The sequence below is a fragment of the Herpailurus yagouaroundi genome, unplaced genomic scaffold, assembly GCF_014898765.1.
Source record: "Herpailurus yagouaroundi ecotype Mexico unplaced genomic scaffold, PumYag 185, whole genome shotgun sequence".
NCBI lineage: Eukaryota > Metazoa > Chordata > Mammalia > Carnivora > Felidae > Herpailurus > Herpailurus yagouaroundi.
Window position 1 is genome coordinate 4,771,762 of NW_024412416.1, and position 13,859 is coordinate 4,785,620.

General features: G+C 52.5%; 1 protein-coding gene across 3 annotated transcripts in view; it reads right to left on the minus strand.

Moving 5' to 3' along the window:
- Positions 1 to 13,859, minus strand: part of ZNF592 (zinc finger protein 592) — a 46,684-nt gene that overhangs the window by 19,526 nt on the left and 13,299 nt on the right. For all 3 annotated transcript variants that reach the window (XM_040493567.1, XM_040493568.1, XM_040493566.1), the window contains exons 3-4: positions 9,139 to 11,413; positions 1,980 to 2,158 (exon numbers count right to left, since the gene is read on the minus strand). In XM_040493567.1, the coding sequence (XP_040349501.1) occupies positions 1,980 to 2,158; positions 9,139 to 11,394 (2,435 nt within the window). In that variant the 5' untranslated portion in view covers positions 11,395 to 11,413. The remainder of the gene's footprint in view (positions 1 to 1,979; positions 2,159 to 9,138; positions 11,414 to 13,859) is intronic.

Consider the following 13,859-nt stretch of genomic DNA (forward strand, 5'->3'; position numbering starts at 1 on the left):
ACATTCAGGTGTTTAGTTTAACAATGTGGCCCGGGGGGCGCCTGCCTGGCTGGCTCATTGTGTGGAGCACACAACTCTTGATCTTGGGGTCGTGAGTTGGAGCCCCACGTTGGGAGCAGAGATTACTTATAAGAACAAAGATGGGCTGGGAGCTGCCGAGCAGTGCTCCTCTGCAGCATGGTGGTGAGGGCTGTGTGACCCCCGGCTCTGTCCTGCTCCTCCGGCACAGCAGCTTCTCCACTTCCCTAACGTGCACGAGAAACTAGTCCACATTTCAACATGCTTCCACCAAGACAGAAGCCTGAGAGTCGCCACTCGCCCCTCCCCACTCTCAGCCCGGTCTACCAGCTCCCATCAAGCTCTAATGCTTTACTCCCTAAAGCCTTCCCAGACCCATCTTCTCTCTGTCCCCACAGCAGGAGTGCTCGGTGCTTCATCTGGACTATCACACTCGCCCCTCAGCCAGCCTCCGGGCTCTCCCCTCTCGAGCACACACGTCAGCTCCCCAGAGTGATCTTCCTGAAGCACAGGCCTGCAGGGACCACCGCCCTGCTACAAATCTATCTGTAGCCCCTCACTGTCCCCTGGAGAAAGTCTAAACGTCTGCCAAGGAATACAAGGTCTTGCCTGGGCCTGGCCCTTCCAATGCCCTAGTCTCTTTTCTCTCCCCCTCCCCCCGCCCAGTTCATCTCCACCCCCCCCCCCCCCTACAGAAATGCCCTCTACAGGGCACATGGTCCCTGTAACCTTCTCTGTGCTGGATAACACACGGAGACACTCTCCCCTTTTCTTTGGCCTGAAAACCTCCTAATATCTCCACTCTGAGGCTGTCCTGACCGCTCCTCTCCTGGGGCATTTCCCGTTCTGAGTTACAGTCACCTGGGCAGCTTTGTGACCCATCAGACAGAAGCCCCTGGGTCCTGAGTGTCTGGCATGCTAGTAAAGGCAATAATAAGCACTCAGAAAGAAAGTTGCTAAATTAACTAAATCAGTATTTTTTTTTACTACCAAAGAGAAGAAAACCTTGCTAAATTGGTGCCGAATCAACTTTCAGATGTGAAAGTTATTAAGTAAACACATCAGAAGATGTAGAAACTCTCAAATGCAATAAATCAGTAAAGGGGGCCTGACTGAGCTGATGTAGAAGTTACAGACCGATGAGTCTGGGAGGGAGTGTTCTTCCCCATTTTGATCTTTTTCCTGAAAATGACTTCTTGCCTACATTTATTTGACACATGGCGGGGAGATTCAGTTTAAAATAGAGTTTTCTTGGTTTTACTTTGAGACTGATCACTTTTTCCATCGTCAGGTTTTGCTGGTTTCTAACAAACTGACAAAAACTAGTCAACATAAAGACACCAGAGCTCTTTGGGTTTGGTGTCTTGCAGTTCCATTTGGTAATGGAAACTGAGAACATCTGAAGTACGACAATTAGAAAATGTATTATCATGATGGTACTGTAAATTTAATATGCCAAACACAGAAGCTTTATCAGCAAATCAACTTTATATACTTTTAAAAAGCAAACGAGGGGCGCCTGGGTGGCTCAGTCAGTTGGGCGTCCAACTTCCGCTCAGGTCATGATCTCGCGGTTCATGAGTTCGAGCCCCGTGTCGGGCTCTGTGCTGACAGCTCGGAGCCTGGAGCCTGCTTCGGATTCTGGGTGTCCCTCTCTCTCTGCCCCTCCCCTGCTCACTCTCTCTCTCTCTCTCTCCCTCAAAAAATAAACATTAAAAAATAAATAAAAGTCAAACTAATCTCGCCAAAACTTCTCCTTTAAAGCTACATTTTAATGTTTAATTTTAGCTCTTTATTCTTGTCTCCCTTTCTCTTCTTGTTCTCTACCACATGAAAATGCCTGTCTCTATTCCAATCAACATCACTGTCTGATGAGGTGGGATCCCAGGCCCCTGAAGACCGAAGGTCATGCTGGAGCACGCTCTGGCCCAGGAGCAGGACCAGCGCGGGGCAGCACCCACCTGTAGCCCACCTTGCGGGCGTAGTGCAAGCAGTTCTCCTTCACGTGGGTCTGGAAGTAGGCCGAGCGACAGAGGGCCCCGCACTCCGGGCAGCAGTAGGGGGACTTGTGGGCGTGGATCCGCTGGTGGGCACAGAAGCTGCACTGGTTGGGCAGCAGCATCTGGCACACCTGGCAAGTCTAAGAGAAAACACCAAGAAAGCCGTTCACGCAGGTGCCGCAGGCTCACGGCTCTCCAAGCACCGCGGTCTGGCTCCCCTGCAGCATGGGTCAGAACAGCCCCCTCCTCCCGCCGGGCTCTCCTCCCACCCTCCTAGGACACTCGGGGCCCCTGGGCCTCGTGACAGGTGTCGACCTGTCGCCCAAGCAAGCTTCGCCTCTCACCTTATTCGTCAGAGACAGGACTGACGCTACATTCCCACAGACCAGTCCCGCTTCTAGGACTGCGAGTGTTTCTTCCCTCAGGCTGAGCAGAAGACCAGCTTTTCCCCTCCAGAGGCCAAAGGCGCTTCCCGAAGCCTCAGACCCCACTACGCTCCCAGAACCGCCAGGGCCTCCGCCCTTGCTCAGCAGAGGCAGTTCCTGCGTGACACCGCTAGCCCATTCAGGGACTTCCAGAGCAGACCTGATTGGCTCTCGGAAGCCCCCGGGCCAGGCGGCCGAGTGGCCTTGCCAGCGCCCACTCCCTCGGCCAGGTTTGCCCGCTCAGGGGTGTCCTGAGCCACAGCCGACCACACACACCTGCAGGAAAGGGCAGGACGGGCAACGGCTCCTTCGCTCCCAGACTCGGGAGAGAACCTGGGGGGAGAAAAGTCCTGCGGCCGCCCCCTGACGCCCTCGTGGGCACAGCCCCTCTAGTGGGCACAGCCCGGGGGAAGCAGCAGACTGAGCTGGCGCCCGAGGCAGGGGCCCTTCTGGGTCGGAAGGAAAGCGCAGCACTCGCTCCTCGCTGCGGCGGCCACTGACCTGGGCCCAGAGCTGTTCAGAGGGCCAGGTCGTTGGGGAAGACAGGAAAGGCAAAATCCAGAATGTGGAGCCTCGACAGGACATACCACCCAGTTTTTTCAACAAATAGATTTCAAGGGAAAAACAGAGAGAGAAAGGGAAGTTACAGATTAAAAGAAGTTTAAGAGAAATTTTCAAATCGCAATGTAGAGCACTTATTTGGATCCTGATTCAAGCAAGCCAACTGTAAAAGAAATGAGACAATCAGAGATACTTGAACACTAACTCGGTGATAATATTGGGAAGTTTGACATTTAATGTTAAAGTCTGATAATAAGAAGAAATTATCATTATGATTAATTTTGAGATGTGATGATATCATGTCTATGGTTTGGGGGGAGGAACCTCATATTTTATAGATACATACTGAACTATTATAGATATGGTGATGCTGGCATTTGTTTAAAAATAATCCGGGGGGGGGGGGGGTTAGAAAATACATGAAACAAGATGGACCAGGAGTTGATAATTGTTAATCCAGGGTTCGTTATGCCATCTGTCCACTTTTATATGTGTTTGGGACATTCCATAATAAAAAGGCTTTAAAAAAATTTTTAAGTATTACTTTAGATGTAGAACAGTAAATAAGTAAGCTGTACCCTTCTGTGTAAGAGACGGAGGAAGATGACCTCTCACACACACGCACACGCACACGCACACGCACATGCACACGCACAGACATATTTGTAAAACAGAGCCATGGAGAGATAAACCAAAAGTGAACAGAAATGGTTACATATGGGGCAGGAGGGAACAGAGTGAAAGGGACAGAGACAGAAGCAAGACTTCAGGGTGGACTCTGTCAAACAGTTTTTAAGTTTGGAATCACAAAAATGTTTTACATAGTTTTAAAATAATAAAAAATTAAACTAAGTAAACAAAAACATTCCCTAAAAATTGAAAATCAGAAACTAAATAATCTAACAATGTATCAAGCTGGTGACATAACCACATAGAAAAAAATAACTGTTCCCAGTGTGACCTTTAAAACACAGCATTGGGGCACTTGGGTGGCTCAGTGGGGTAAGCATCCAACTTCGGCTCAGGCCGTGATCTCACAGTTCGTGAGTTTGAGCCCAGCGTCAGGCTCTGCACTGATAGCTCGGAGCCTGGAGCCCGCTTCAGATTCTGTGTCTCCCGCTCTCTCTGCCCCTCCCCCCCCCAAAAAACAAACGTCCAAAAAATTTTAAACACAGCATATTGACTTATACATCTTAATGTGATCTAAGAGCAAAAAGAACTGGAAACACATCTTCAATTTTATTCAGTTGTTCTAACATTAGAAATAATATTGGTATTGATATTTTGAAATTTATGTGTATGTGTGCGTAGTAGGAAAATCAGAGGAACCAAGATTTTCCGTATAAAATCAGTTACGGGGGCGCCTGGGTGGCTCCGTCGGTTGAGCGTCCGACTTCGGCTCAGGTCACGATCTCACGGTCCGTGAGTTCGAGCCCCGCATCGGGCTCTGGGCTGATGGCTCAGAGCCTGGAGCCTGCTTCCCATTCTGTGTCTCCCTCTCTCTCTGCCCCTCCCCCGTTCATGCTCTGTCTCTCTCTGTCCCAAAAATAAATAAACGTTAAAAAAAATAAAATAAAATCAGTTACGTAAAAACTCTAATTTGGAGCACCTGGCCAGCTCAGTCGGTAGAGCACACGACTCAATCTCGGGGTCATGACTTCAAGTCCCACGTGGAATGTAGAGACTACTTAAAGAAATAAAACTTTAAAAATACATACATACTAACAACCATACAATAAAAAAAACATACACTTCTTAGCTCAGGCCACAGCAAAAGCCTAGTAGCAGATGTACCCAGCGAGCACCTCTGGCGTCCAGAAGGGGACTCCTAAGCACCATTCCTCACTTCAAGAACCCTGGTTCCTCAGAAGGATGGCCGACTCCTAGTTTAGCACAAGAAACGTGCCCAGTACATCTTTTGGGGGCTGAAAGTAAGGAAGCTTCTCAGGCTTTACGAGTTCACGTCCAGAGGGTGCAGGAACCAGCCTGACGGGGCCCCACAACCAAAGACGTGGAAAAGTGACTGACCCCAACATACCAAACATGTGAAAACCACTGCTTCCATGACAACGGCAGGGGAGGCCACCTCACACCCACTAGGATGCCTCCCGTCAAAGGCAAACAGACGCACAAACAAAACAGAAAAAGGTGTTGGTGAGGATGTGGAGAAACTGGAACCCTCGTGCTCTGTTGGCGGGAACGTGAAATGATGCAGCCGCCATGGAAAATGGCATTGGGGGGGGGGGGAGGGGGAGGGGATCCGTAAAAATTCTGAAAGAGGGTTTGCCCCTGGTCTAGCCATTCTACTTGTTTTTTTTTATTTTTATTTTTAATGTTTATTTTTGAGAGACAGAGAGAGACAGAGAATGAGTGAGGGAGGGGGTAGAGAGAGAGGGAGACAAAGAATCTGAAGCAGGCTCCAGGCTGGAGCTGTCAGCATACAGCCTGATGTGGGGCTTGAACTCATGAGCTGTGAGATCACGACCTGAGCCGAGGTCGGACGTCCAACTGACTGAGCCACCCAGGTGCCCCCTAGCCATTCTACTTCTGTGTACACACCCAAAAGAACGGAAAGCAAGACCCCCGAAAGATGTGTGTGCACCATGTTCACGGCCGCGTTCTTGCCGATAGCCAAGAGGTGGAAGCGGCCCAAGCGGCCGTCAGGGGATGAACGGAGAGACGGAGGTGGTCTAAACACACAGTGGAGGGCCAGGCAGCCTCAAAAAGGAAGGAAACACAGTCACGTGCTACAATACAGCCAAGCCTTGAGGACACCATGCTAAGCGCAGTAAGTCAGTTGGGTAACTGACAAAACCAATACTGTGTGATTCCATTTGTACGAGGGACAGAGTAGTCGAATTCATAGAAACAGAAAATAGAAGGGTGGTTGCGAGGGGCAGGTGGGAGGGGGGAAGGTGGAGTTGTTTCATGGGTATAGAGTTTCAGTTTTGCAAGATGAAAAGAGTTCTGGAAATTGATTGCACAACAGTGTGAATGTACTTAATGCTACGGAACTGCACACTTAGAAAAGGGTGAAGATGGTAAACTTTAGGCTATGTGTGTTTTACCACAATTTTTTAAAATAACAGAAAATCGTGGGGCGCCTGGGTGGCTCAGTAGGCTGAGCATCTGACTTCAGCTCAAGTCATCATCTCACGGTTTGTGAGTTTGAGCCCCGTGTCGGGTTCTGTGCTGACAGCTCAGAGCCCGGAGCCTGCTTCACGTTCTGTGTCTCCCCCAACCTCTCTCCCTCTCTCTCTCTGCCCTTCCCCCGCTCACACTGTCTCTCCCCCCCCCCACTCAAAAATAAACAAACATTAAAAAAATAAAAAACAGAAAATCTTAACACACTACTTGAGATTGTTTGGGCAACAACTCACTACCGCAAATACTGTTAACTAAGGGAAACAAATTAAGTATATATCCCATTTTCCAACATAAACTATATTTCAAGGTAACCAAATAGCCCTCATCAAAGAGGAAAAGATACTTTATACAGAACTCCAGCTAACAACTGAGAAAGAAATAATAAAATTACAAAAACATCCTTACACAACTCCTAATAAAATGACTGACTCAAGGAGCAGTTATTAATGGATACTAAAATAATTACACGAAGTATAGGGAACGTTACAACGAAGGGATCAGAACAGCACCACCTGGACTCACTGGTCCAGTGACTGAGCATCGTCAAAACAGAGACAGGCAAGGACTCTGTGCCTCCCTGAAGTCAAGAAGTACAAAAGGCGCGGTAGTCCCCCTCCTCAAAACTGCCAATTTCTAGTCTACCCCATAAGATACGGCATATTGAAGAACAAATTAATTGTATGAGGAAGCACCGGTCAAAGCCAGAATTGTCCTGGAAAATTCCCAGGGCCCAGGGACCTGTTTCTTCAGGAAATCAGGGACATGAAAAGTAAGTGGGGGAGGGGGTCTGGTGGGGTGGAGTGGGAAACGGTGCTGTTCTAGAGTGAGAAATGTAAAAGACATAAACGAATGTTAACACGTGGGTCCACGTTTGGATCCCCATTCAAAACGAGCCCGACTATAAAAAGATAGTTTTCGATACAAAAGGAAAATTCGCATATGGACTTGTATTAGACAACATGAAAGAACTGTCATTCATTTTGTTAGAGGTGACAATGATACTATAGCTGCATAAAAGCTTAAGACCAAGAAAAAATAGTCTCTCTGTGCTGACATCCTGCCCAACAAGGCCACGTGGAACACCAGAAGCCCTCTGGCCCCTGCAGAGGCCGGCACACCCAGGGAGAGCTCGCAAGGCCCTCCTGCTGCTCCTGCCCCAGAGTGAAGCCCGTCTCCCCCCTCCCCGCATGTGGCCGGAAGCCTGGCTACTGTCTCGGGAGACTCAAGTCCCCCAGCCAACAAGGCTAGGTTTGGATCCCAGACCTCAAACCTTACCCTTTGCCTAAGACTCGGAGACCACACTTAACGGCGGGACTCCCCGTGAGGGATTTGAGCTGGGCTGAGAGAAGCCCGACAGCCTTCCTGGGTACCCTCTCCCTTCTTTTCCGGGGGACCTCTGGTCCAGCTCCCACCAGAGGAGAGCGACACACAGAAGCAGCAGGATGGGAAGGGTGTCAGCCGGGGATCCTATACCCTGACGTCTTCCTGCACGGATTTTAGAAGGCGGGTGAAGAACAGTGTGGAAAAACACCAAGCATCAGAACTCTGCGGAAAGTGGTTCTGATCACACGACCTAGAAGAAGAGGTCCTGGCCCGAGTCAGCCATGTGGGGACAGCCAGAAGACCAAAGCCCCCGGGGAAAGGGGCCGGGGTCGCCCCACTCCATCGGACTCACCAGAAGCAGAATGCAAACTGAGGGGAAAAGGCGCAGAGGAGAGACAACAGCCACCCCACAGCACCTCGCTGGCCCCGCCCCGGGCGCTGCCGAAGGTCGACAGGCCACCAAACTCCACCACTCCTCTCCTCCGGCCCCTGAGCTGAGCGCACTTTGCACTTTCCCGCACCTTTGTTCCCGGTACTCGGAACACCCCGGCCCCTCCCCCTCCTCCAGACTCTTCTCCAGGGTCCAACTCAATCATCCTGTCACTCCCCACGGCCCCCGCCCTCTGCCTGGCGCCACCTCGCCGCGTCAGTCCCTCTCAGGCACTCTGTGCAACCTCGTCTACAAGCCTGTCAGCCCCAACCTCCGTCTGCCTCGGCCTCACATTGTAGCAGCGGGGAGCCCTGCCCCCGCTGAGCCGCGGGAAGCCCTGGAGGAGGGGTGTGACTCCGTCCCCACCCCCCACAGCACCCCTGTGCTCCGCGGGGGGCGGGGCGCACAGTGCGCACAGGGACCGCCTGTGGAGAGCTCGTGGGCCACCAAACAGGTGTGCGGCCCCTGCTGGGCTGAAGTAGAAAGAGCTGCTTTTTCTCCTCCCAGGCCTCGGTGGCCCTGGCTCAGGGAGGCTGGGTGAGGGGCTGGGCTTGGCTAGGTCGTGAAGGGAGTCACCTGGAGGAGGAAGGAGAGAGCCTTCTGGAGGCACGTCTGGAGGCCTGCTTTCACAGGGCCTCGTGAACACAGACAGCCACCGACACAGCCCAGACAAACACCACTCTCGTCAAGAGCTGGAACACGCACGGACGCGGGGCTGCTCTCCTGGACTGGGAGGACACAGAAGGGAGAGGCCCCAGGAGCTTCTGCCACGGCCTGCGTTCCGGGCCACTCTCCTTCCTCAGCCCGACCCTGGGGAACAGCTCAGGGTGACGTGGGTCTGAGAGCACAGGCCGTGGTACCGGGCGGCGAGGCCCCCCACTCGCGTTCCCCAAGCCCTCCGGGCACATGAGAACACTGTGTGGACCCCTCCCAGGGACCTGGGGGCCGCCAGCAGAGACCCACCCAGCGGAGGGGGGGGGCTGAGTGGCCACAGATACAGCGGGCAAACCTTCAGAGTCTCCCCGGGGTGGGGGTGGGGGGGGGGAGGACCTTCCCCCAATAAACACCAAGCACTATGCATTCAGGAGGGTCACTAACCATCAGGCCAGACGTCCTCTTCTAAGACTCCTAAGATGCCACCAGTGCCCCCGCATCAATGAGCTTTCCTCCATGCCCAATCATGGAGCTCGTGTAAACCAGGGGCCGACGGCCAGCGCAGGAAGGGTCTGCTTACCAGCCCCTCGGTCTCCTCCGTCGTTCTCTGGAAATGCGCAGCCATGGCCATGTAGTCGCGTATCTGCCTGTGACACTCGAGACACTTGATCCCGTGCCGGATGAGCCTCACGGGGTCCGGGTAGAGCGGCAGAGCCGGAAGGGCCGGGCCCGCACCGCCCGGAGCCGGGCCGTGTTTGGGGGAAGCGGGGGCGGCGGGGGCGGCGGGGGCGGCCGGGGCCGGGGAGTTCGCGGGGGCGGCGGCCGCGAACATCTGGTCCACAGAGATGGGCTTCACGAGCAGCTGGGAGCACTGCATGACGAGCCCCTTGCTCTTGTGGTCGCGGGCGTGCCGGAGCAGGCTGCACTTGTTGAAGAAGAGAAGCGTCTGGGAGCACAGCGTGCACAGCACCTCGATGTGGACGCTCCGCCGGCCGTAGTGCTGGCTCAGGCTCTTCTCTAAGGCAAACGCGTCCCCACACTCCAGGCAGCAGTACCCGCTGGCCGGCACGTGGATCCTGCTGTCCGCGGGCGGGCTGAGATTGGGCGCGTAGAGGGGCACGGGGTTGGAGCCGTGGAGGACCTTGTTGAAGACCTCCACGGCCAGCGGGGCGGCCTTCTTCACCTGGTGGACCAGGGGCACGGACATCTGGGTGAGCTGCGGCTGGCTCCGCCGCTGCGCGGAGGACTTGGCCGTGACTGACGCGGCGACGCTGTGGGGGACCAGGTTCAGGTTGGCCAGGTGCACTGCCTTGGGCAGGAGGCTGGCGGCGGCCGGCGCGGACGCCTGAGGCGCCGCGCTCTGCTGCTGCTTCCTGCCCGTCTGCGGGCCGGGGGCAGCCCCCTTTGGGGCCCGAGACCCGGAGCTGCAGCAGGAAGACGAAGATTCGCTGGCCTTCGGCGCGCTCTCGTCCCCCTTCTTGTCACCCTGGGGGCTCCCGGCGTTTGCGCCCGCCTCAGGAGAGCGCTCCACCGCGCGCAAGGCCGTGACCTCATCCTCTGGCGCCTCGCTCGGGGCCTCGGCAACGGCACTCCCTAGAGGGGACCCAACGGGGGACTTACTGGGATCGTCAGGGTCCGGCAGGATCCTCGTGACGGTCCGTTTGATTTCCCCCGATGACGTCTTAATGGTTTTGATCCTGACTTTGGGAATCGCTGGTGGGGAGCTGGCAGCCACCGAAGGGGAGCCTTTGCTGCTGCTGTCACTGCAGATGCTCCGAGGGCTGTCCGAGGGCTTGATACTCTTTCTAGTGGCCTCCAGGGGGCTCCGGGGACTCTTTGGTGACTTGGGCATTTTGGGGCTGCCTTTGGAGCCCTCTTTAGTGGGCCCTGAGGGTTCCTTTGTGTGGCCAGGCTGATCCTCCTTGGTGACACTGGCCACTCTTTTGGCCTGCAGGGCCACCAAGGCTGCGACACAAGAGGACAGCTTGGAATGAGCTGGCTTCAGACGCTGCCTAGGGGGGACTGACGAGCAGGTGCCGAGCTCCAGGGCAAGCCCCTTAGGCTCTCCAATACTGTTGCTGGGGTGGCTGTTGAATTCCAAAGCTTCCCCAAAGAATCGACTGGCATCCAGCTCCTTGTGAGGCTCCCCCACCTTCTGCCCACCTCGCTCGTGTTCCTGCTGACTCCCCAAGGGCAGAGGTTCTGGCTTGGGCTCTTTCTTACAAAAGTGATCAAACATATGCAGCTCTGGGACCGGAAACTTTGCCAGAGCCTCCAGGACTGGGCCCCCCACAGGCCCACACCCAGGAGGGGGTGGAAAATAACCGTCAGAGTGCTTGGGCTTCATTCCAAACCCATTATCTTTGATGGCATCCTCAGGTTCTGGGCTGGAGATTGGACTGAACTGGTTAAAGGTCGGTAATGGCTCTGACTTGGAAGGTTCTAGCTTGCCGGGGAAACTCCTGGCACTGTCTCCATTCATGAAAGTTGAATCAAATTTCCCACAGTTGTGACCCAGGTTGTGGGGATCTGGAGGCAGGTCTGAGCCCCGGAATCCATTGTGGAGGAGGCTGGGAGCGATGTGGTCCTTCTCCGCTTCGAACGACTCCTGGCGGCTGGTGTTCTTGACGATGACACTCACGGCCGGCACATCTGAGGCAGATCCTGAGTGAGACAAGGACACGCTCTCATCCATACACATGCCTGCGGGTTTGAGAGGACTCTCATTGTCCTCACTGGGGGTCTGGATGGCCTCCTTGGCATCAAGGCTGGTGGGGTCTGGGATGTCAAAGGCAGCCAGAAGGTCATCAAAATCTGGAGTTTTCATATCCCCCATGGCTGGATGCTGGCAGGGGCTACAACAGAAGCAGAACAGGATCAGTGATCCCCGGGGTCCCCCTGGACTCTGTTCGGCATCATCTTCATCACACGCCCATCACACTAACACACACGCACACAGCCGGGGTGCACGCTCGTGAACCTCACGGCTGAGTTTTACCCCAACAGGTTTCCAAAACGCTGGGGACATTGGGGGACGGATGGAAAGAGAAGTTTACACGCAGTGACAAGGCCACCTGGCCGGCCCTAAACATCAATACCTGGAAATTCCTAGCTGGTTGCATAGCCAAAAGGAGAAAGCACTCGTATCGCGCCCCCTCAATTTCTCAGGGGCCAGCATGACTCCCTAAGCACGTGCGCTAGTAAAAACCCAATCACCGAGACCTAAAAACAAACTAAAACAAAAAACAAGAAAACAAAGGTATGGCTCAGCGCCTCCTTTCTTTAGAAATCTTCCGATTCAGGGGCGCCTGGGTGGCGCAGTCGGTTAAGCGTCCGACTTCAGCCAGGTCATGATCTCGCGGTCCGTGAGTTCGAGCCCCGCGTCAGGCTCTGGGCTGATGGCTCAGAGCCTGGAGCCTGTTTCCGATTCTGTGTCTCCCTCTCTCTCTGCCCCTCCCCCGTTCATGCTCTGTCTCTCTCTGTCCCAAAAATAAATAAATGTTGGGAAAAAAAAAATTAAAAAAAAAAAAAAAAAAGAAATCTTCCGATTCATATATGAGACTTGGCAAGGACTTCTGCTAATTTGCCTCCTACTATTCAATCATGAATTTTGTATAGCTTTGTGTTTTTTGTTGCACGAATTCAGTCAAATCTAAGATGATTTGCTACTGCCAGAATGTATGCTGTCTCATAAATAAACTAAACTCCAGCAAATTGTATCACCTCTCAGGCCCTTTTTTCTCTAGTTAGTGTCTGCTTGCCGTAATTTTCACCTAAAACTGTTATTGGCTGGTAAGTGGACCACTAAATGTGAGGTGCAGGATGACTCTCAAAACGGCAACCACATGGTCATCAGATGAGCTGGAGAACGGTCTTGGGGAAGCCCCAAATTTCATTTTAACTTAATACTCAAAGGCAAGAAGATCCACCTGTCTCCTTCATGCTCTGGAAAAGGAGAACTATGGCCCTGCTGTGACAGGAAACCCGGGGCCCTAGGAAAGAGGCCCTCTGTCAGGACATCACTGTGACACTCACACTCAGATGAAACAGAAGCTAGCTGGTTCCCACCTGCTGGAAAGAGGAAGGAAAACCCCACCGTCTCCCTTGTTCAGCCCACAACTCCCGCGTCTGCTTCGGCATCCCAGAGCCTCGCTTGCCTGCACATTTCTTACACGTTTATACTGAAAACCTGTCTGGATGAAGAAAGACATGACTCTTAGCAAGCAGGAGAGTAGCTGCACAGAACCAGTTACGTGACAAATCCTCGGGTCCAGGGACCCCAAGGCCCATGTTCTTATCCTAACAACAAAAATTCCCAAAAGCTGTATACGGAAATATGCAGTATGATTAAAACAACACAAAAGGGACAAACACGCACAAAAGAATCTAAATGTCCGAGAACAAAGAATGATTAAATCATTGACAGACTACTATGGCAGCCAATAAAAATCCTAATTATGAAATTCATATAGCAACATGGAAAACTAGTGATAGTGTTGGAGCCCCTGTCTGACTCAGTCAGTGGAGAGTGCAACTCTTGATCTCAGAGTTGTGAGTTCAAGCCCCATGGTGGGTGTAGAGATTACTTAAAAAGAAAAAATCTTAAAAAAAATTACTTGGGGCACGTAGGTGGCTCGGTCAGTTCTAAGTGTCCAGCTCTTGATTTTGGCTCAGATCATGATCTCGCAGTTCATGAGTTCAAGCCCCACAATGGGCTCTGCGCTCACAGCAAGGAGCCTGCTTGGAATTCTCTCTCTCCCCCTCTCTCTGCCTCTCTCTCCCTCCCTCCCTCCCCCAACTCTCTCTCTCAAAATAAATATACTTTTAAAAAATTACTTACAGTGTTGTTAAAAAATTAATAGAAAATGCTATTAATACAAATTTAAAGTTAAGCTAAACACTTAATACAAAAGTGCTGCTAGACTATAGCCATGTAAAACTAAGTATGCAGTTGAGCCAAGATTAAAAGAAAGAGAAAAATAATTTGTAGGGTGGTGGGATTACTGGCGGGTTATTTTTTCAAAACTCTTTTTTGTGCTGATAGATTGCTTTTATAATTTTAAAAGTGGGATATAAACAGGGCAGCGGGTGACGGGGGGGGGGGGAGAATACTTAGAACCATGAGGGAGCAGGTGGCATAGCACAGGTGTATCTGTTCCCACCTCCTGGGACCCACAGGTTCACAGCTTTGGTCTCTTGCCCCTCCCCCAACCCCCAACAAAACATATCTGCCTACTTGAGAGTTCTTGCAGAAAATGAAAAATACCTTCCGCTCTGGGAATATATCTAATTATGGTAGAT